Here is a 24,419-nt window from a genome sequence, read left to right as displayed (position 1 = left end):
TCCTTTATCACAGGTGTTAACAAAGGAAAGTTTAGGAGATCTACTCCCCGCGTGGCAACATAAGCCCTGTCAGCCTACTTTTTTCAACTGATTATTCCTATATACTCTGGGAACAATATAAAAGCTAACAATTACTATGTAAATAAATGTTCTCAAAGTACTTTTAAATGATGGATTTGCAAAAAGACTTTCAGGCAGCTATTATAATTTTTTTTCACCAGGTGTTGAAGAAAGCACACTGTATAAAAAAGACTTCCCAACTGAGGTATAGAAAGCATAAACAAAATGGAATTTTAGAACTGAAAAATACAGTCGCTGAAGGAAGAAAATTATACTATGTGGGTTTAAAGAAGCCTGAGAATGATAGAAGAAAGTCACTGAACTTGAACACAGATCAGTAGAAATTACTGAATTTGAAAAACAGAGAAAAAAATTTGAAAAATGAACAGAGTTTCAACAACAGAAGGGGAAAAAAAACTAATATTATCTAATGGGAGTTTTGGAAAAAGAGGAGAAAAAGATTCAGGCAGAATAAAATGAATAACTATAGAAAACTTCCCAAATTTAGGGAAAGAGACAGGCTTTAACATATTCAAGAAGTTTACCCAATCCCAAATAGGATAAACTCAAGTAAAATACACTTTGACACATTGTGATTGAAAAACTGAAAACCAAACATAAACTTTTTTAAAAATCTGGAAAGCAGTTATAGGAAGAGACACATTCTATATAAGTAAGCAATGATTTGAATGAGTACAGATACCTCATTAAAAACCATAGGAGACATAAGCCCTTAGAACACTATCTTTAAAGTGCTAACATGAAAGACCTGTTAACCCAGTGAAGACACCCCATAGAAGTGAAAGTGAAATAAACACATTCTTCTTAGATAAAAGAAACTAAAAGTTTGTCACCAGCTGCTCTATTCCTCAAACAATGCTAAAGGAAGTTTTTCAGGGTGAAGAAAGATACCAGATGAAAACCTGGATTTTTAGGAATGAAGGAAAGCCAATAGAGATGGTAAATGTTTTTGGAAAAACTATTAATGTATGTGTAACTTTTAATGTAAAAAGCATGGCATTTTTCAGTTTGTGTAGATGTAATATATGAGACATGGAAGAGATGTAAGGCAAACTATAACATTAAGGCTAGAGAAAGATGGGGTAAAGAGCCAAGTTTTTATATATTATATGATGTAAATTCTTAAGTAGGTTGTGAAAGTTTTGGTATGTATATTATAATATTTTAGAACAACTACTAAACAAATGCAAAAATACAAAGGGATGGGCAAAAACTCCAATAGATTAATTAAAATTAAATACTGAAATATGTTCAAATAAGCCTAAAGAAATCAGGAAATCATAACAGAACAACAAAAAATACAATGGTAAAGCTAAGCCAGTTGTATCAATAATTACATTAAATATTAATGGTCTGAACTAAGAATCAGCAAACTAATGCTAACAGGCTAAATTTGGCCACAAGCATTTTTCCTTGTGATAGCAATCATTGTCTATGGTTGCGTTCATGCTATAGCTGCAGAATTGAGTGTCCATAACAGAACATGAGGAGGGCCTGGTGGTTTATGTCTGTGATCCCAGCACTCTGTGAGGTGGAGGCGAGAAGTATGCTTAAGGCTAAGAGTTCAAGAGTGGTAATAGAACAATGTAGTTCACAAAGCATGGGTCTAAACACTCCAATTAAAAGGCAAAGATATATAGTTGGGGGGCGGGTATAAAAGCAAGACTGTAGTATATACTATCTAAAAATGAAGCACACGAAATATAAAAAAAAAAGGTTATACATAGGTGCCTATGAAAAGATAGAAATGGCATAAGAAGGCTGGACTTATTTGAGTGTCAGATAAAATAAACAAAATAGTATTACTGGGGTAAAGAGTAACCTAAAACAAAAAATTGACAGAATGAAAGGGAAAAATAGATAATTGTACAACCTTGGTAGACAATTTTTATAATATACTTCTCAGTGGTCGATAAAACTATTAGATAAATAAGTAAAGATATAGAAGAAATGAAAAATACCATGAACTCACTTTGATCTTTCTGGTATTTTTAGAACACTATATTCCACCACTGTGGAATGCACTTTTTTTTTCAGGAATGCATGGTCTCATGTTTAAGAGGATCAAAATCATATGTACGTGTATTATTTGACCAATAAATTAGAAATCAATAACAATAAAATATCTTTAAAATTTTAAAATATCTAGACCTTAAATAACATGTTTCTAAATAATCTCAAAGAGGAAATCATTTGAGAAATTAGAAAATATTTTTATTGAATGACAATGAAAAAAAGTAGATATAGCTCATGGCAGTATTTAGAGGGAAACATAACTTTAAATACTAATGGTAAAAAAGAGAAAAGATCGTGAATGTTAATTATAAAACTTGAGCCACATAAACCTCTTTCTTGTGAGTGCTTGCTTCAGTTTATGCTTCCAGACTCTTTGAATTGTTTCAGAATTCCAGAGGATAGCTTGATTTGTTTTTCCTCCCTCCCAAATGCATTAAGCCAATATTTATTGAGTACTTTGTGTAAGGCTCACATAAGGGAAACAAAGACGAATAATACAAACACGTGAAGAAGGCCTTATCTACATACACCATGATCCAACTGTTGAAATCCACAAAGAGCAAATTTTGAAAATATCATGAAAAAAATCTATGTATGACACATCACAGGAGAACCAAGATTTGATGACTGCTTAATTCTTGTAAGAAATCATGGAGGCCAGAAGAGTATCTTTAAATTATGAAAATTTTAATAAAAGTATTCAATCCAGATTCAAAATCAAGTAAAAATAACCTTTTGTATTTGAAAACTAAAGGAAGATCTGTTCAGATAAGAGAATCTAGTACCGATAAAAATATACTACATGAAGTGTTTAAAATATGTTCATGATCAAGGGAAATGACACCAGATGGTTGGGCATCTCTTCAAGTGTTTATTGTTCATTGAGTTGGCTCTTTTGTGAATTAATATTCATGTTGTTTATGTTAATTTGTGTTCTCCTGCTTACTAATAAGGTGGATCTTTTTTTTTTAAAGTTGATAATTTTTTTTTTTTTTTTTTTTTTTGCAGTTTTTGGCTGGGGCTGGGTTTGAACCCACCACCTCCAGTATGTGGGGCCAGCACCCTACTCCTTTGAGCCACAGGCACTGCCCACATTGATTATTTTTTTTTCTAATGTTTATTGAACAGTAAATTTGCTCTTTTGTAAATTGGTAATTCATATCATTTACCCAGTCTTCTAGTTTTCCTTTCTTAGCAATTTGAAAGAGCTTCTCTGTAAATACATACATTTTTTTTCTAGAATGTAATTAATTTGCCTTTAAACTTTATAGCATCTGGCAGGCTTTTATGGCTCCCTAACACAGGTGTTCTGGAAGATTCATGTCCAATTGATAAAGTACCACTGATGAAACTATGACTGGATGGGCATGAGTTATTCCCTTCTGTAACAAGACATCTTTGCCTGCAACATCAGGGAAGACATGAAGAAGGGGTCCTTTCAAGGAATGAGCCGAAATCTACTGAAGTATAAAAAACTGAAACAAATAAAATACACCTTAAAAATTATACACCCCAAGCAAACATAAAAAAAAAGAAAAAGAAAAGAAAAAGAGTGATTAAATGATGATGTGAATTTTTTCTTGGAATACCTAGACCGAACTCACAGATAGTTTCATAATGGGGAGAGTATAGCAAGGGAGAAATGCAGTTGCTTTAAAGAAAGGCAGTCCATGGGAAAGAAGACAATTGAAAAGACAAGCAGCAAAGAAATATGCAATGGTATGTTCTTCTTGTAGAGAACCTGGTCAAGGAGTTGTAGATTCCTAGCAGCCCTTGAAACTCAAGATATGGGCACTGGAATTTACCTATGTGGGTCCACAGAGTACAAAATAACCAAGTGTAAGGCTAAAGTACATACAGGTCTTAGTGAATTTCCTTTTATAAAGTGTTTTGTTTATAGGAAAAGGAGCATTTATCTAGATCTTGTCCTGATAATCCCAAAGGAATCTATGCTGTCAGTGAATACAAACTTTTTGGATCATTTAAAGAAAGGTATCTCTCACAGTCAGAACAGATCTAATGTACGCAGTTGTTCTCTGGGCACAGGCAATGAGTGAAGACTGTGAAGAAATTGTGGATGCACTTAAACCACAGAAACACGAAACAAAGATACCTAATACTGTCAATTTTTAATAATGACTAGTATTATTTTAGTTACAAACTCATTGTTACTTTCTAAACTGAGCCTATTTCACAGCCTTTCCCTCAGAGCCAAGTATATATTGTAGATACTGGTATGGTCTGTCTGTGATCAAAAACAGTTTTCTCGATCTACCCATCCAAGAGTATTGCTGCCTCTGTGTGAGAAAAATCATTTAAGAAAAGAATAAGGTGATTAAATTGGGTTATCAAAAAATATATATTTAACACACAGAACTTAGACATAACTAAGTGGTTTTGTACTTGGTTCTAATCAACAGTCATCTTTTTTAAAAGCAAAAATACACATAAATGTTAAAACACCCCTAAACAAAGGGTACTGCTTTGTATTTGGAAAGGAGTTTTTGGTTATATTGTTTTCTTGGGTAAAAGTAACAATTTATTTTTATAATAGATATTTATTTATAAGTTGCCATAAAATCAGTGTTTTTAAAATATTGAATGAAAATACATTTGCTATTTTTTAAAAATTAAGAAAAACTGACATCTTTTGCCAAAAATGTTTAATTTTTCATTGTTATATATATCTATATTTCTCTTTTTATTTTCCAAGAATCATTTTTTCTTAATTAAAAGAACATCATGAACCCTCCTGTATATGAACACATGTACACATACACATAGCATTTTGTGATTTCTTACTTTTATTTATTCTTTTAAAATTAGTGACTCCAAATCTCTTTCTTGTGAATGTTTGCGGACTAATTCATCTTTTTTTGCTTTTACTTTTTGTTTTTAAAATATATATGTTGTAAGGAAGAGTTGAAGATCAGTACTTTATGTCCTTTTTTATTCCTTTGACTACTTTGAGAACGTGATAAAAGCTATGAACCTTTTTCTCAAAACAATGTATGAGTCTACTAAGTTTTGCATATACTTTAAGAATATGTAAATATGGCTTTTGAATATAGCCAGTATGTAAGTTTTTTATTATATTTTATTAGAATAATTCCCAAATAAATTTACCTTTCTTTGGTGTATCCAATAGGATGACTTTAGAAGTATGACCCTAGTACATTATTGTTTCTTTATTATTCACATATAGACCCCTCATATACTTTATTTTCTTATAAAATATTGCAAGCTCTGTATGTAAAGTAGGCCCAGAGCAAATTTGTTGTCATATCAGAGGTTATTGTTTTTGTTAGTCCTCTCATTGCTACAAGGTTTTTAGTCAGTATATATATACAAGTAAGATGTATCGACATATATGTATATATATAGAGAGAGAGATGGATAGATATATATCTATATATATATGTAGTCACATACATATGTAGATAATAATATAAGGATATATACATAGGATATACATATTCATACACATATATACAAGTATATATACATATCCATACATATATATCCTTGTATTTATATCTACGTATATATCTATCCATCTGTATATATACATATATAGATACATATATATCCTTGTATTTTTTTTTTTTTTTTTATTGAATGGTAACTGTGTACATTGATGCACTTTGGGGGTACAGTGTGGAGTTTTCATACACAATCCAAGACACTTCCATCAAATATCCTTGTATTTTTGTGCCATCAAGTGATTTTCATCACTCCTCACCTTAATATTAACTATTTTATTAAAGTTTCCTAATTCTTCTTGATGTCTTCATATGCTAATCTCACAAACCCTAAAAATTGTGTTAATTCAGAAATTAAATGACCCTATAGAATTCTTTATTTAACATAATAAAACTTTAATTTTCCCTTGGTCAATAATTTGATATATTGTCTTCCTATTTGCATTCTCAAGAACATAAAACTATCTTTGTATTTTTGGGTTTTAACTGTGTGAAACTAGAGAAAGAACAGATTTTTTGCCCTATTCCTATTCATTTATTCATTGTATTTTATTGCTGTAAGTTATGTTTTTACCAAGGCAATGGAATTTGGCATTTCTCTATAAGAACAAAACATTTAAATTCAAACAAAATGGGGTTTGTATCCTTGTTCCACTCACTCATTTTTAATTTCTCTGAGCCTCCTGATTTTTACCTTTTAAACAAAATTAAACAAGTATAAGTATAATGTTTTATATAGAAAGTTGGGTATTTTTAAAAAAGAAAACTCTTTTTGAAACAGTTTTAATAATTAGTAACAACATATATGACAATGAAGTAGTTTTTCGAATTTGCATTCACTTAGAGCTCTCCTCATTATTCAATACAAATCACTAAATTGCTTGGTGAAATTTGGTTTTGCCTTGGTTTCCACTGACATTGTATATCCATGTTTTTCTTCTTCCTCTCTATCTTTATGATTCTATTCTGTCTGACTCCATTGTCTGTTAATACCCTGTAGAATAAGCCCTTCCTCTCTAACTGCATAGGGCTCTTCATTGCCCCTATATCCTAATCTCTACACTTACCCTTTGCTCATTCTGTACTTCTTAATAGAATGACTTTGTATGCCCCTAAATCCTATCTCTCCTTCAGGAAAAATATCTCCTTAAGGCTTTTCTCAACCTCTCCAGTTGAAGTAAGTCCTTTTTTTGAATGGATATAGATAAAAAGAGAAAATATATGTGAAAAAATTTTAAAAATGAAGTGCTATATTTTTTCTATTCAGTTAGCATTTAATACTCAAGATATTATCAATATTGAGTCACCTTCATATAAAACTGATGTAAAACTGCCTAATGTGGTGCTCATTTTTTAGACAATTTTTTTAAAAGTTTAATTAAGGTACATTTAATATACAGTAAACTGTGTGTTTAAATTATGCAATTTGATACGATACATACACACTTTAAACTATCCCCACAATCAGGATAATAATTAAATCCAACATCTTCAGTTTCTTTATGCAGCTCTGGAATTCTCTTTCCCACTTTTACTCTATCACAGGCAACCACTGATTCTGTTATTATAGATTAGTTTTTGTTTTCTAGGATTCTGTATAATGAAATCAGCTTTATTCTTGTTTAGCCTAGTATTCTGCTTAATTATTTTGAGATTACCTCATGTGATTGGCTTACATTAATAATTTCTTTCTTTTTATTGCTAAATAGAGTTCTGTCAAATGGATATATTTCAAGTTGTTTACTACCTGTTAATGAACATTTGTGATTTTTTTCCCCCGATTTTTGGCTGTTAGACATAATGTTGGTATGAATATTTATGTACACATCTTTGTATGAAAATAGGCTTTCATTTGTGGGGGAAATTACTTAGATGTGGAATGACTGGACCATGTATGTTAGGCATATAACTTTTTCAAAAACTAACCATTTTTATTTATTTTTTATTTTTAATTTTTTTGTAGTTTTTGGCTGGGGCCAGGTTTGAACCCACCACCTCCAGTATATGGGGCCGGTGCCCTACTCGTTTGAGCCACAGGTGCCGCCCCAAACCAACCATTTTTATTCACAATTTTATATTTCCACTAGTAGAAAATGGGAGTTTTAATTGCTTGCTATCCTCACTGATACTGGTATGGTCAGGCTTCTTAATTTTAGACATTCTAATAGGTGGAATGTGATATTTCATCATAGCTTTAATTAATATAGTGTTTCAGTATGACTTAAAGGATAATAGTTGAATATCAAATTATTTTGCCTTTTTAAGAAAACTTCTAAATTCGGAAGTCTCAAAGTTTTCTGTTAGCAACTTTCTTTTTTGAAAATAGAAATATGTTTAGGGCAGCGCCTGTGGCTCAAAGGAGTAGAGTGCTGGCCCCATATGCCGGAGATGGCAGGTTCAAACCCAGCCTCAGCCAAAAACTGCAAAAAAAAAAGAAAAAGACAATAGAAATATGTTTAAAGTTTATATCTTTGTTTGCTTGGCATTTTAAACACACAATGTACTTGTTGACATTTATGCATGATTTTTCAATAGTAAGAGGAATTAGTAAACAATAAAGGGAATCAGAAGTAGTGACAATAAAAGCAACCATTCTCTTAAATAAATAAATCAATGCCTTTAGAAGTATTGAGAACTTAACTTTTATGGTTTATGCTATTATTGCAAGAAAATTGTTTCTTTTTAGAGAGAAATTTATTCATGATTGTAAAGAACCAAAAATTTGAGCTAACATTTTTCTAAGAAGCTTTTTGTAATATATTTATTCATTAGATTATTTCTGAACAAAATAGTTATAACCTGAGATTTGAAACTTTATTACACCAAAAGCAAGAGGGAACTGCACACTCTAGTACTGTTTTATATCAAATAAGGATTGACAACAGTGTTTTCATGCATCTGTTCTACCCACATAAGAAGCCAGCTTCATCATCTGGATTTGTCCTGGGGCTGAAACTTTTTATAAATATGAGAATTATACTTTAAAAAAATGGCAAGTAGAATATGGTATCCAGCTGTGGATTTGCTTATATATTATATTTGCATTTATTTCTTGGGCTTGTTTTATACAGTGCATGGCAATATGTTATAAAAATTCCATGATTAATGCTTATTTATGAAATCTTGTGTAAATATCTTAGAACTCAGTCAAACAATGTGCAAGTTAAACAGTTTATTTTCCACCAAATATTGGAATGACATATCCTATAGTAAAGTAAGTTGGATATATTATCTATGGAAAAGTTTCATATGTAACATTTTATCTTTACTATTATATATTATATCATTCTTTTAAAATTTATTTTTCTGGGCAAGAAATCTAGTTTTACATTTATTCTGGAAAAATAGATAAGGATGGTAGTAATTTTCTATTTCACTAAATAATTGCATTTACTAAGATGTATTTGATTTCTACCTTTGATCCTGTCTTCTGGTTAAGAGGCATTTGTATTTATTCTATATATATTAAAATAAATCTGTTTGGTACTAAGTTGTGCTTTTATTACTATAGTTTTAATTCACAGAATGTCAGATTATAAAATATCACAAGTTATGAGTATGAGACAAATTTCAAGTATGAGTAAATCATGATTTGTGATGGATTTAGCAGATTTTTGTTGTTTAGAATTGTATTTTTCCAGTCTGGTTGTTTTATTTATATTTAATATTTAAGTGAATTATGACTAGAAGTTGATAGACTTGTTTTCTGTTGTTGTGGTGGTTTTTTTTTTAATCATTATTGTTTGTTTGTTTTTCCCTTTATGGTCAGGTCCAGCTGTTCCGTGAGCTAACTGATACCATGAATAAGGTCTGGAATAAGATTCAAAAGAGAGGGAATCTCAATTCATCTTCAGTCTATCCAGAAACCATCGCAGGTCCTGTCCCTACTTCTCCAGTTAGAAGCAGTGTAGGCACAGCTCCTCCAGATACTAGCACCTGCAGCCCCTCTGCTGACATTGGAACTACTACTGAGGTAAGTGTTTTTGAAAAATCTTGCTAACAAATAACACAGAGTTCCATATTATGGCTAAGAATGAAGATAATCTTACCACTTTGGGAACTAACAGATTCCACAGGCTTGTGAGGAACACTAGCAGCAGTGAATTGTGCATACTATTCTTTTTAGGTCCAAGTGTTTTTTATCACTTTCAGAGGGAGTTTAGGAAAATACATGTTGTATGAAATGGTAAAAACTGAGACATACACACAGAAAAATACATGTTTCCTCAGAAGTATGGAAACTTAGAAACTGAGTAAAAAAGAAACTCATGTTTCCCTTTTCCCTCTCTATTTCTCTATCTCTTTTATGAACTAGAGTATTTGTAATCTTTAGATTAATGGTTTTCCATCCTACCAGACCCAAGGCCCTCTCCTACTTCCCCCCTCATCATAAAAGCCTTTCTTTTTATTTTTTATGTAACAGATGTTTTATGATGTTTCCTTTACTGTCCTGAAATGAAAATGTAAAAGAATGTAACCAATATATACATGTAATTTCAAAATACATCATAACATAAAGAAAATTTAAAGGATAAATAAAATGAAACCAATTTAACATACAATATTATGTATTCCATTATATAAATGTCTAGGCAAGATTATATTAGAAGACAAAGTACTCAGGTCATATAATAACTGTGAATATGATGACTACAAATAGAATTGTACAAGTCTATATTAAATACCACAAGTGGTATTGCTGTTGGTGGTTTGATTTTTCTGAAATAGAGGCAAACTCATGGTAAAGTTTCAAACAAAACAGTTCCATCTTTCAGTATAATGGCTGTGTTTTAAGAACTCTTTGAATATATTCACAGCTATTGGCAAAATATGGAATGTGAAAAGAGTCAAGTAAAAGGGATGTTGATGTTCTGTCTTAGAAATCAGTAAAAGCAAATGCACTTAGGCAAAAGGGTAAATTTCACCTGCTATGAGGTTTTAACACTTTGAAGTAGATCTCTTTAACCCCTTATACAAGCAACTTCTCTATCTGCCTGTCTGCCAATCTGCCTGTTTCAAATCTTAAAAAACCTAGTGACCTAAGTGATGGAATTATTCTTTCCTTTCCTTTTCTTTTTTCCCAATGAGAAAGAGGTAAAAAGTCTAGAAATGGATCCTTAATGTAGTTATCCTTTCTAGAGTAAAAGCAACGAATTCTTTCTTGGAAATTGTCAATGTTATTAGCACACACAAGTTTCTAAAAGTCTTGCAATAAAGAAAGCCACTTAACATTATTAAATGCAGCAGTTTCCAAACTTATTTAATCAAAGACCCCTTTTCACAGTCTACCCTATTAACATTGTACAAAATACACCTGGTTAAATGCTTTCGTAGAGTAATGAAAGCTTGAAGTAATAAATTACTAAATAAATTGAGCCAGGCCTGGTGGCTCATGCCTGTAATCCTAGCACTTTGGGAAGTTGAGGTGGGTGGATCCCTTGAGCTCAGGAGTTGCAGACCACCCTTGAGCAAGTGTGAGACTGTGTCTCTACTAAAAATAGAAAATTAGGCAGGCATCATGATGCATACATATAGTCCCAGCTACTGGGGAGGCTGAGGTCTCAAACAAACAAACAAACAAAAAAACACTAGATAAGAATAGTATAAGTGAAATTGATAAATAATGTTAAATCTTAGAGACATTTAATGGCAGAAAGGAGTGTTCAATTTAACAGTTGTTTGGTAAGTATTATATGCATAGGGATGTCAAGAAGAATATGACATCCTATTTTGGAAGTATTCGTTTGTAAAGGGTTTAAAAAATATTGCAGGTGCAGGAAAGACAGGGCACACATGAAGTGGTCACAGCCATTGGTCAGACATTTGGGGATATAGTGTGAATGGTGCACTCTAGAATTATATAGTGTGTATAGCTTACACAAAAGGATATAATGGCTCTGATGTGAAATGTAATAACAATAAACATGCCCTACAGTTACAGAGGAAGGTATTAATCCTTGGATAAACTTAGAATAAATTTGTTAATAATAGCTGTCCTTGAAGAAATTATATGTGTCTTATGTGGCTTATGCTAGATAAACCATTTCAAAACTAATGTAATACCAGAAATGCTATTTTATTTTGCCCTGTTGAATATGTTGATATCTGAGGTGTTTGGTATGAAAAGGTGAGAAGAAACAAAGTGAATCCAAGTATCTTTAAGGTACTGATGTTTTTACTTAGAAGAGCTCATTTCTGTCATCTCAATATGATTTGCTCAGTACTAGCATGAATGGTCTAGAATTATATTAGCACTTAATATTATCCCTGAATGTGTTCAAGCATATTTCAGAGTTTGGGCAGAAAATACTGGTATCAAAGAGAAAAAAAAAAAAGGAAAATTTGAGTAATGTTTAGTTTCCTTAGTAACTGTTCAAAGAAAAGATAGAATGTTAGTAATTTATACTCTAAGGTATATTGTTTTTTTCACCTGGGGAAATCTAGCAGATGTGTCTGCTGCTTTGTATTCTTTGGTATATACTCTCTTTCCTTTTGTTAGCCCTAAGAACAGGCTTCTTCTGACCTGTAAGCAAAGATCTTTCTCTTAGTTCTGTCAATTTGTAACTGTATGGTTGAAAGAGATTGTCAGCAAGGTCTTTTACACCAGCATTTTCAACTTATGTACTATAAAATTGAAGAACAGTAAATTAAAATTAATGTTACACAAGGTAGGAACTGGGCCAATTTGTATGTACAGTAGTATGATTCTAAGTTAATGGGAAGAGACCTTGGAGTCAGACAATGTGAAGTTTTATCTCTGTAACTTACATGATTTAATCTCGATGTCTTAACTTATCTTTAAAATGGGGATAATATTAATGGTTATCTCAACATATTAGTACAGCCATTAACTATTATGTACAATTTGTCCAAAGTCTCTATGATATTCCTCTATTTATTTTTGTCTTCTTTAATTTTAGTAAGATTTTTATTTTCTTGGAAAAGATCTTGCTCATTTTGTAATAGATTTATTCCTCACTATTTGAAATTTTTTATTCAGTTGAGATTATCATTTACTTGATTTGTCTCCTTTGTTCTGTTAATGTGACTAATTACATGGATTTATTTTCACATGTTGAACTGACCTTGCATTTCTGAAACAAACCAAAGGTAGTTGTTATATATTTTTCTTTTTATATATCACTGAATTGAGTTTGCTAATTGTTTAGGATTTTGATATCTAGTTATAAGTGATATTGGCCTTTAATTTTTCTTCCTTATAGTAGCCTTGTCATATTTTTATATTAAGATTTTATTGTCTTCATACAATGAGCTAGGACGTAATCTTTCTTGCTCTACTCTTTAGGGAAGTATGTTTTTCATCTGACCATTCTTATAATCCCTATATATTCCCATGATTATTAACAAAGTAATCCTAATTTAAAAGACAGTTGGCTGTAATACATTACTCATCTAAATTGGAGGGTCTTAATTTAGGTGTTACTTATATATAGAAGAACTTTTAATTTAGAAGATTATTAGAGGAGAAGGGTAATGAAATGGTAAGAACAAGATGGACAAATGACACTAATTTTATTGTTACAAAGGGAACACAGGCAAGCATTTTTATCCTTTCCCTATCTCCAGGATTGATATTGCTACATTTCTAGAAACTATTATTTTATACCACTTGTTGATAAAATACTACTTAATCATAAAATAGATATTTGGATCCCTTCAGTGGCCCAACGTATGGCAAATAAAAGTAATGAACATCTCTCTTATAGCTGGTAAACACGTATTTTTGTTGCTGTACAATTACAGTTTTAAATTACAGTTAACTTTTTTGTCTAAATTTAAGTATACAATACTGTGGCATTAAGTACATTTACATTTGTTGCACAACTATCAAAACCATCTATCTACAGAATTTTTTCATCTTTCCCAACTGAAACTGTGTCCATTAAACAACAACTTACTATCTTAATAGTAAATCTTCAAATATAGGAACACCAGATATCTTTCCAATTATTTGTGTCATCTTTAATTTCTTTTAGCAACATGTTGTAGTTTTCATTGTACAAGTCTTTTGCTTCTTTAGATTAGGTTATTCCTAAGTATTTTATTCTTTCATATGCTATTGTAAGTGGAATTATTTCTTTTCTCATTATTCACTGTTAGTGCATAGAAACAGAACTAACTGATTTTTGTGTATTGCAACATTGCTGAATCCATGTATTTTATAAGTTTCCTTGATGGAATCTTTAGAGTTTTTTTCCATACAAGATGATACTATATTTTAAAAGAGATAATTTTACTTCTTCCTTTCCAATTTGGATTCCTTTATTTCTTTTGTTGCCTAATTGGTCTGACTGGGACTTCTAGTACTATGTTGAATAAACTTTCTAGGTTATTTTTAAAATATTAGGCAATATTTTAAAGTTGAATGTAAGTTTCTTTTTAAATAATTTTCCTTATTGTGAAGGGAAATATCTAGCTTTGTTTTGGCTGTAATTAACTTCTGTACAAATAGACATATTAACGAATTGACCTTTGTTGCTTTTTCTATTTACATATTGTACTTTTTATGCTATCTTTTGTTAATATGAAATAAGGTGTTAAGTGAAACATGATAGGTTTTAAGATGATTTATTTTGAGAGGCTATCATTGGCTCAGAAGTATAGGTATTAAATAATGATTATATTGTTTTAATGTCGTATCAGATGTGGAACAGTAACTCTCCACTACCATCCATCACTTGTTATCTTTATTATCAGACGATAATCACAATCTATTTTAAAGCTGACATAGAATAGATTCTATTGTTTTTTAGATATGGATGTTATATGATTTTGAATTATCAACTCATATTATTAGTAATTTAAATCTTAGTCATAGGGTTACATAGCATAGAAATGTGTATGTTAATTAAATCACTACAAATATTTGTATGTAAATAAAACTCTATATATAATATGAGTTTATAATTTCAGTTTTTATATCCTTAATCACCTTAAACATAATTATTTTATGTTTTTGGTCAGATCTAGTATCTGAATTTAGAGACTATTTATTGTTTTCTTAATTCTCGCTCTTAGTTGTTTCCTTGTGTATTATGTACTCATTGTTTAGCCATCAATTACCATTCAATGAAATATTTTTATATAATGCTTTTCCTATTTCAAAATTATCATACCAGAAAGTGTCTCTCAATTATTGGTCCCTTGATTTAGTTTTTTTAAAATTCAGATAGTTTTATTGTATTCAGATGTAATCTACTAATCTGAAGTTGTCTTACATGTCTTAGATTTATTTATGTCATTTATCTACCATTTTGAAATTGTAGCATTGTTTTTTTTATGTTGAGTTAAAATTCACATCCTAAAATCTTCATAAAAATTTTAAACATTTTATTGTTTAAAATATTATTTTCCTGGTCAGGTGGGTCAAAACTATTATTTTAAAACTCTATTTAAATATAGTAAAGAATTTACTATAAATGAATCTAGTTTAAGAAATCACATTGTAACAATAGTTATTACTCTATAGAAGTATTTATTTCTATGATCCTTAGATGATTTATACTTTAAACTACAAGTAATTCTTTTTGTGCTGACATGTTGAGGGAGTACTTCTATCTTTTTGCACAAATATAACTCTAGCTTCCTGTATTTCAGTCTGGGTCATGGTAGAGTAGGAGATACGAATTCAAGGCTTAAGCACTGAGCTTAAAAACACTTAATCATTTTTCCTATCCTGGCACTGAAATACTGAGAGCAAAGGTATGGGAGACCACAGCAGGCTACTTGCTTCTGTTGACTTAAACACAAACAGTGGTGGAAGTGTTTAGCCTTTGGGGAAGTTTTGTCATTGTATAAGAAGGCTGCAGTTATTTTGATAAGAGAGAAGAGCAGTGTGGCCAAAACTATGATCATCCCTAAACTTTAAAGCAGGCCAAGGATTGAGAACTGAAGTGTTTGCTCTTCCAGATAAACAAAGATAAATTCACCTAGGAAAAGAAACTCAGTATTTTGGTCAATTTGCAACAAAATGATAAAAGAATTGAACTGTTTATATTAGAATTTGGCCTAAGGAAGTGTGGGAAAGTAGTTCAGCTTCTCTATTTCTGGCCCAATTTTCATTTTAGATTTGGAAACAGAGCAGAAAATTAATACACAAACTATATGAAATATTATGAATCTAAAATGACAATTAAAACTGCATGAGGAAATAAAGCAAAGATTTTTCTCTGGAGTGCTCACTCAATTTGAAGCCACAGTTCTCTTAGCATTCTTACTAAGTATACCCAGTAGTGCTAAAAATTGAGGTCTTGGGTGGCGCCAGTGGTTCAAAGGAGTAGAGCGCTGGCCCCATATGCCGGAGATAGATTCAAACCCAGCCCCGGCCAAAAACTGCAAAAGAAAAAAAAATTGAGATCTTGTTGATTTGAAATGCTATTTTCTCTAAAGTTTTCCATTCTTGGGATATGATATGCTTCTAACTGTTGCAGGGAGATTTAATTTTAACATACTTCTGCTCTAAAAACCTGTCCATAAAAAACAGCATACTGGGCAGGACTCAGTGGTTCACTGTAATAGTAGCACTCTTGAGGCTGAGGCTAGAGGATCACTTGAGGACAGGAGTTCAAACCAGCTGAGTAACAGTTGAGAGTCTTTCTCAACCAAAAGCAAAACCCCGCCTCTATCCAAAGTAGAAAAAATTTAGGTTTGATGGCACATGGTCATTGTTGTGACCCCTAAGGCCCTGGTCTCAGTCGCAGCAGGAAGGAACCAGGCGTGACATGGATTAGAAGTACAAGCTTGCGGGAGGTGGGCTAACCTTAAGTGCAGAGTAGCTCAGAGCCCCCTCCGCAGCAGCTGTTTATTAAGGTTATACACAACAGGTGTGGAGAGTTAAGGCATGCGTAAGGATTGCCACGTGCTCTTTCCTCACCTGTTCTTTCCCTAGTGTTCTTTTCCCACAACCCCCATGAAGAACTATTAAGCATCAATGTTTAACACAAGCTTACTAGTGAATGACCAATCTTATCTCATTCTGGAACACTGAGTTACTTGGAGGACTGCTCCCAAGTCACAAAATGACTGTCCTGTTCTCAGCATTTCCTTTTAATGTGATAAAAATCAGTAACTGTCCTTTGCAAGCATGGTGTCTATTTCTCTACAGGTCATGGTGCCTATAATCCCAGCAACTAGGGAGGCTGATGCAGGCAGATGCTTGAGTCCAGGAGTTGGAGGCTGAAGTGAGCTGTGGCCATACCATTGCATTCTACCTGGGGCGACATAGCAAGACTCTGTCTCAAAAAAATGGAATAAAAGAAAGTCATACTGGCCATGTTATGTTGTCTTTTTTCTTTTGAGACAGAGTCTCACTCTGTCACCCTGAGTAGAGTACTGTGGCATCATAGCATATAGCAACCTCACATTCTTGTGGACTTCAGCAGTCCTTTTGCCTCAGCCTTTCAAGTAGCTGGGGCTATAGGCATTTGCCATAATGTCTGGCTAGTTTTTTGTTTCTTTGGTTTTTTGTATGTTTGGTTGGTTTTTTTTTTCTTTCAATTTTTAGTGGAGACTGGGTCTCACTCTTAATCAGTCTGGTCTCAAACACCTAAGCCCAAGCAATCTACCCATCTTAGCCTGCCAGATTACATGTGTGAGCTACTGTACCTGGCCTATGTGGTCATGTATTTAATTGTACAATACATCATTTTCTGGAATGTCCTTTTCATTAAATATTGCATTATGTGACATAGCTAGCTTAAAATCTTATTTTTTAAATAGATTCTCAAGTAGTAGGAATTTCAATTGTATAAATTGTATTTATTTTGGAGAAGCGTTTTCCTGAAAATCCCTCAAATAGTGAGCTGTTTGCTTTGCTTGCTGTAATTGGGACAAAGAATGACTATACTATCTTCAGATTTAACTCTATAATTTTCTGTCACAGTAAATTCCAGGACAGTGTTGTTTTGCTCCACTTGGTGGCTAAGTGTTGCTATAATAAACACTTGCCCGTTGTTCTATGAAACTTTTCCCCATTTTGTCTCCTTCTGGGGTTGCAGAAAAATTAAATTTTCTTCTGATTGAAAGGTATTATAAAACACTGAGGTCAAGGCAAAAGCTTCATATGGGAACTTAATATACCTTTGTCTAGATGGCCTGTCTGTGTTAATGAGAGCAGGGTTTTTGGTTAATTTTGTGTGAAGTTTTACTTATTTTTCTTGCTGTTAAGTGTAATCTAATGACTTGACTTAGAGATTAGTGGTCTCTGTTCTGACAGACTATCCATAGAAAATGGCATATTGACCATATTATGTTGCCTTCACCTAAATTTTAAGGGATGTTTTTTTCTGTCTGTTGACTACTGGTCATGTCTCCTTAGCATAGGAAATACACATTTTGTTTTAGACATTCAAATCAACAATGAATTCAATAATCATTTCCAGTCAAATCAAACCTCCTTTGTATTGGAGGTTGAGGTCATACAGCTAATGAAAATGTGTCTGAAGTAAGAAAAATGACAAAATGAGGAAGGTAAGAGTGATACTAAATTCTAGAACGAAGAATTCTTAAACCTAGGTTCAACTTGCTGGGGATAATTATACCTACCTTTCATGAAATGTTTCTGTGTGTAAACACTTCATTCACATTTGAATGAAAAAAAGAAAAAAATAAACTTTTCTTTTTTTGTGTGTGGATAATTGTAACAACTCTCAGAGGTAAATATCATTATATTAATAGTAACCATTTTATAGAAGAACAAACATACTCTGAAAAATTAAACTACTTACCTAAAATCACCTGACTGGCATCTGAAGTCATTAACCTAATACATCATACTGATTGCCAGCCTAAGCTTATGTATATATTACTGGTATTTAAATACATCTTTTAAAAAGGGAGGATGTTATATTGTATTTGATCAGTTCAAAAACAATATAAAGAGTATTATAGGTTTAGGCTTCAAAGTTTTGTTTGCTAGTTATAAACGAACAGCAAAGTTTGAGATTTTAAAACCCCAAATACTTGCTCATTTTGAAAGAACTGAACATATCAATGGGTAATTAACTATCTTTAGCATCACCTCTTCGGCATTTAAGACTAAAGCTATCCAGTTGAACTTCAAATAAAATATTTTATTTTACTCTGGGCTACTAAACACTGTTGAAAAGACCAAAAACAAACCAACAAACCTTTCATAGCAAGTTTGGTAGCATGGAATTTAAAACCTTACACCTATCTGGAGTTCAGTATGCATTTGTTAAATTAAATAAGATTCTGCCCTATTTCTTAAGAGACTTTTAACTATATAAAACATTTTAAAAAACTATTGTCAGATCTGTTAATTTTTAATGTCTCCTTATAGTAACAGAGGTAAGGCATGATGAATGTTTTGCTATTGCTTAAACTGTGCTAATCATTTTGCTATGGTTATTCTAAATTCATTTATAAATACTTTATAGCAGGGGTAGATAATTTTTTTTTCCTGTAAAGGGTAGATAAAATACTTTTAGACTTTGTGGATAATAACATCTCTATAGCAACTCTCCAGTTCCATTGAAAAACAGTCATATACAATAGATAAATAAATGGATATCTAGCAAAAATTTATTACTCAAAACAAGTGGCTTTGGACTTATCACCATAGTTTGCGGATCCTACTCTACGAAGAAATACTAGTATATTCCTGAATTGTTCTTTTTTTTTTTTTTCTCTCAATTTCAGCTGGCTTTCCCTTATCCTAGTTTGAAGTTTTTTTTTTTTTCTTTCTTTCTTTAGCGATTCTCTTGCCCTTTGCCTCCCAAGTAGCTGGGATTACAGGCACCTGCTACAATGCCTGGCCCCTTTTTTTTTTTTTTTTTTTGGTAGAAACAGAGTCTCACTCTGGCTCTCTCCGGCTCAGCCAGGTCCTATGGTGGTCTTATGCTGGTCTAGAATTTCTGAGCTCAGGCAATCCACCCACCTCAGTCTCCCACAGTGCTGGGACAATGGGCATGAGCCACCACGCCTGGCCTCCTGAATTGTTCTTGATTGTATATGACTTTTAAAAGAAATTGGAATGATATGCATGTACAGTTCAACTATAAGAACTGTTTGACTGGTATATGTCTCTGTGATTTCAATTATATATTAGCTTTTATATGATTATCATTAACATATGTGATACAGAAAAGTTACTAATAATAATTGCTGATTTTAAACATCAATTGCATTTAGTTATTATCTTTTTGTGTTACAAAGTATTTGTACTCCCTTACCCCAGGGAGATTCTATACAAGCAGGTGATGACTCCCCATTCTCAGATTCTGTTACTTTGGAACAAACAACAAGTAATATTGGTGGATCCAGTGGACGTGTTAGTCTATGGATGCAATGGGTACTCCCCAAAGTTACTATAAAGCTCTTTGCTCCAGATCCTGAAAATAAAGGCACAGGTACAGCATTACTTATTTTCTTTACTGAAAAATAAAACATACTATTTTTAGAAGAAATATTAGACTGAATTTTATTTATTGTCCTTTGTAATTAAAGAAATATTATTTATGTAATCCAAGTAATTTATTTTAGCAATACTAAAATGTTGAATCTTGTCAATATTTAAAGTTTATATCTTTATGTGTACATATTTTTTTTACTTTGTGATACCTAAATTTTGTTTTGTTTATATTAAAATTTATCCCAAAGGCCATGAGAAAATTTTCAAATTAACAAATTATTGTTACTAAAACTATTGTAAAGATCCTTGATTAGCATTACATATAGGCCTTCAGACATGAATTGAGATTATCCCTGTCTTGAAATAGATGTTTTATCTTAATTGTGAGGCCTATAATGAGATTAATTTTGCTTATTATTCTGGAAACTTATATGGTCTCAGTGCCTGTGTACATATCCAGGATGTATATTCTGATGTGAAATGTAAAATATAGAGTTTTAATAATGATTTTTAGGACTGTATTGATATTAATGTTTACTTCTTATTACAGAAGTTTGTATGGTCAGTGAACTAGAAGATCTCAGTGCTTCCATAGATGTCCAGGATGTATATACCAAAGTGAAATGTAAAATAGAGAGTTTCAATATTGATCACTATAGAAGCAGGTAAATAATGAATATAATGGATATAGGAGGAGCTATATTTTTTAACAAAGTCATATAATTTTTCTATTTTAATTTGGCTAGTTATGTTTAAAAATTACTATATAGTCATACCTCAGATATATTGTGGGTTTGATTCCAGGTCATAGAAATAAAGCAGATATTGTAATAAAGGAAGTCACTCAAATGTTTTGGTTTCCCAGTGCATATAAAAATTGTTTATAATATTGTCTATTAAATGAGTGATAGTATTCAGTTTAAAAAAATATGCTTACATTAATTTAAAATACTTTATTCCTACAAAAGCCTAACAATTATCTGAACTTCCAGCAAGTCATAATCTTTTTGCTGGTAAAGTGTCTTACCTTGTAATTGATGGCTTCTGACTAACCAGGGTGGTGATTGTTGAAGCATGAGGCAGCTGTGGCAATTTGTTAAGATCAGACAATGAATTTTACCACATTGATTGACTCACTCCTTCACAATAGGTTTCTCTGTGGCATATGATGCTGTTCGATAGCATTTACACACACTAGAACTTTCAAAATTGGAAGTCATTTTTCTCAATCCCTGCTGCTGCTTTATCAACTGAGTTTATGAGATATTCTAAATCTTTTGTTGTCATTTCAACAGTGCTTCCATTGTCTTCCCCAGGAGTAGTTTCCATCTCAAGAAACTATAGGTTTTGCTCTTCCACAAGAAGCCACTTTCAGATTTTCTCATGAGATTGCAGTGATTTGCTCACTTCATATCTTTATGCTCCACTTCTAATTCTACTTCTCTTGCCATTTCCCCATATCTGAAGTTACTTCCTCTATGAATGTATTCAGCCTCTTGAAGTCATGTATGAGGGTTGGAATCAACTTCTTCCAAATTCCTATTAGTGTTCATATTTTGACCTTCTCACGTGAATCATGAGTGTTCTTAATGGCATCTAGAGTGAATCCTTTTCAGAAGGTTTTCTATTTACTTTGCCAAGAACCATCAAAAGAATATCTATGGCAGCTATTGCCTTATCAAATGTATTTCTTAAATATTAAGACTTGAAAGTCAAAATTACTCCACCATACATGGGCTGCAGAATGAATGTTGTGCTAGCAGGCATGAAAAAAAATCCATGGCCTTGTACATCTCCATCAGAGCTCTTGGGTGTTCAGATGCATTGTCAAGGACCACTAATAACATAGAATGTCTGTATGTTGACCACTCTAGGACTGTAACAAACTGGTCAACATACAGAGGTGGTCAACATAAGGAACTAGGCCTAGCATACTGAAACATACATGTGGAGCATGTCCAGTCTGTGAAAATTAGGTCAAGTTAAGGAGGTAGTCACTGTAGGAAGTGGTGAAATATGGAGGTTCTATTGTATTTTGAAAGGAATAGTTCGTCTGAGCTATAGGTCTCCATGATAGGCTTAAAATATTCTACACATCATTCTGTAAATATATGTACTGTCATTCAGGTTTTGTTCTTTGATAAAGGGGATAGGCAGAATAGATTTAGCGTATCTTAAGAGACCTAGGATTTTTCGAGTGGTAAATGAGCACTGGTTTCAACTTAAAGTCACCAGCTGCATTAGCCCCTAATAAGAGAGTCAGCCTATCAATCCCTTGAGGCTTTGAAGGTAGGCATTAACTTCTCCTTTGTAGCTACTAAAGTCCTCCATGGCATTTTCCAATAGGAAGTTGTTTTGTCTATATTGAAATCTGTTTTTCAGTAACCACCTTCATCAATGATCTTAGGATACCTAAGATAATCTTCTGGATACCTTGCAGCAACGTTTATCATTCCTGTATTCACCAGTAGCTCTTGTGATTTCTTCCAGGAATATCTATTTATTTTGCATTCACAACTTAGCTCACTAGCACAAGAGGCCTGCTTTTGGTCTGTTTCGGCTTTTGACTGGTCTCTTTACTAAGCTTAATCTTTTCTACCTTTATATTTAAAGTAAAAGATGTGCTACTCTTCCTTTCACTTGAACACTTCAAGGCCATTTTAAAGGTTATTAATTGGGCTAATTTCGACATTGTTACATCTTAGGGAATACAGAGGTCTGAAGAGAGAGAGAAAGAGATGAACAAGGAGAAGTCAAAACACACACAACATTTATCAGTTAAGTGTGCGCTGTTATATGAGTGTAGTTCATGGTGCTCAAAAAAAATTACAATAATAACAATTACCACTGATCACACATCACCGTAACAGATATAATAATAATGAAAAAATTTGGAATATTGAAAAAATTACCAAAATGTGATACATGAAGTGAGCTTATACTATTGGAAAAATGATGTCAGTAGACTTGATAAATGCAGGGTCGCTGTAAACTTTCAACTGGGAAAGCTCAATATCAGCAAAATATAATAAAGCAAAGCCCACAAAATGAGGTATGCCTATATTTATTCTCAAAGAGGGATCTTGGCAGGTAAGTTGGTTAATCTTACTTATTATTCATGTCTATATGGAGTATAATAAAATTTTGTTGTATAATATGGTAAAGATGTTCATAAATAACCATATTACCTAATTAAATGAAATTAATTATGTACATTTGCTAATCATCTTACATAATTTATTTTGTATATTGCATATTTGCTAAGATCACTGGAAGACAGGTGATGGCTCTGGTTTTTGCTGTATACTTGCCATCCACTCCTCATACCAATATAATTGTGCCCTGAGGTGGAGCAACAGCAAAAGTCCCTTAGCATTCTGATGACTCTTTTCTTATCTCACAGATTATTAATACATGAATACCTGTGATGGATATTCCTAGAACCATTGTTTCTTCCCTAATAAATTTCTCTCAAAAGTATGATTATCTGCAAACATGATTTTTTTTTGTAATAAAAAATAATGGTGCTAAAAAGGTTAAGTTTTAGATATTTTTACAAAACTCTGTAGCTGTTTTGTCATTAATTTTCCCCAAATAAAAATATAAATGTGCTTTTTTTTATGACTTTATAGTAGTACTCTGATATTTTATTTTTTAATTGAAATATAATTCACGTAACACAAAACTCAAATGATTTTTTAAAATATTTAAAAATAATATATGTTTAATTTTATAGTTTGTGGCTTGGAAACAGGCTTAAAATTTATTCATTTGGGGATTTATAACATTATTCAACAATTTTTTATCATGTACTCATGGAAGCACAGATGTGCTTCTGTACTTGCTATAACTGTTTTGATTTATCAAGTTTCTACTTCTATATTAAAAGTATTTGAATCTTTATCCATTATTTTGAAAATCATATTGTTTATATCAGTAACTAACCTGTCAAAACTGAGAAAGTATATTATTTATGGGATAACAAAATATTTTGCTGCATGCATTTTAGGGCTTTTTCTAACAGTGTTATCAATCATATCATTATTTTCACCTTATTAACAGTGAATCATTAATTAGTTTTTGATAATAGAATTTTTATATAGTTAATTCTTTCAAAATGATATCTATATTTCTAGCAATACATCAATGTAATATAGCTGAAATAATTTTTAATGATGTGAGCAATCTATATGATAGTTTATTTTTGACTTTACTATTAAATTTATATAAATTTAAAATATTTAGATTTCAGTCATTTAACTCAAATCTTGCTTGAATATGTATTATGTGCCAAGTGCTATGCTAAGTACTTGAGATGTAATATTTAAAAGTTCTACCCTTATGGACCTTACAGTCTTATGGATAAGATAGACATTATCCAGCTAAATAAATGTATAATTTATGATTAGGAGAAATGTTCTGTGCAGAGCTGTCAGAGTGTGCACTGC

The 24,419-nt window shown here is 31.9% G+C and overlaps 1 protein-coding gene across 3 annotated transcripts in view; it reads left to right on the top strand.

Moving 5' to 3' along the window:
• The window catches only part of VPS13B (vacuolar protein sorting 13 homolog B), a 777,819-nt gene that overhangs the window by 404,497 nt on the left and 348,903 nt on the right, over nucleotides 1-24,419 (top strand). For all 3 annotated transcript variants that reach the window (XM_023517476.1, XM_023517471.1, XM_023517472.1), the window contains exons 25-27: nucleotides 9,349-9,552; nucleotides 19,798-19,969; nucleotides 20,522-20,636. In XM_023517476.1, coding sequence (XP_023373244.1) covers nucleotides 9,349-9,552; nucleotides 19,798-19,969; nucleotides 20,522-20,636 — 491 coding nt within the window. The remainder of the gene's footprint in view (nucleotides 1-9,348; nucleotides 9,553-19,797; nucleotides 19,970-20,521; nucleotides 20,637-24,419) is intronic.

The sequence above is a fragment of the Otolemur garnettii genome, unplaced genomic scaffold (genome assembly GCF_000181295.1).
Source record: "Otolemur garnettii isolate 467f Iridium unplaced genomic scaffold, OtoGar3 scaffold00004, whole genome shotgun sequence".
Lineage (NCBI taxonomy): Eukaryota > Metazoa > Chordata > Mammalia > Primates > Galagidae > Otolemur > Otolemur garnettii.
Note: the sequence above shows the minus strand (reverse complement) of the source record. Positions and strands in the feature narration are given on the sequence as shown.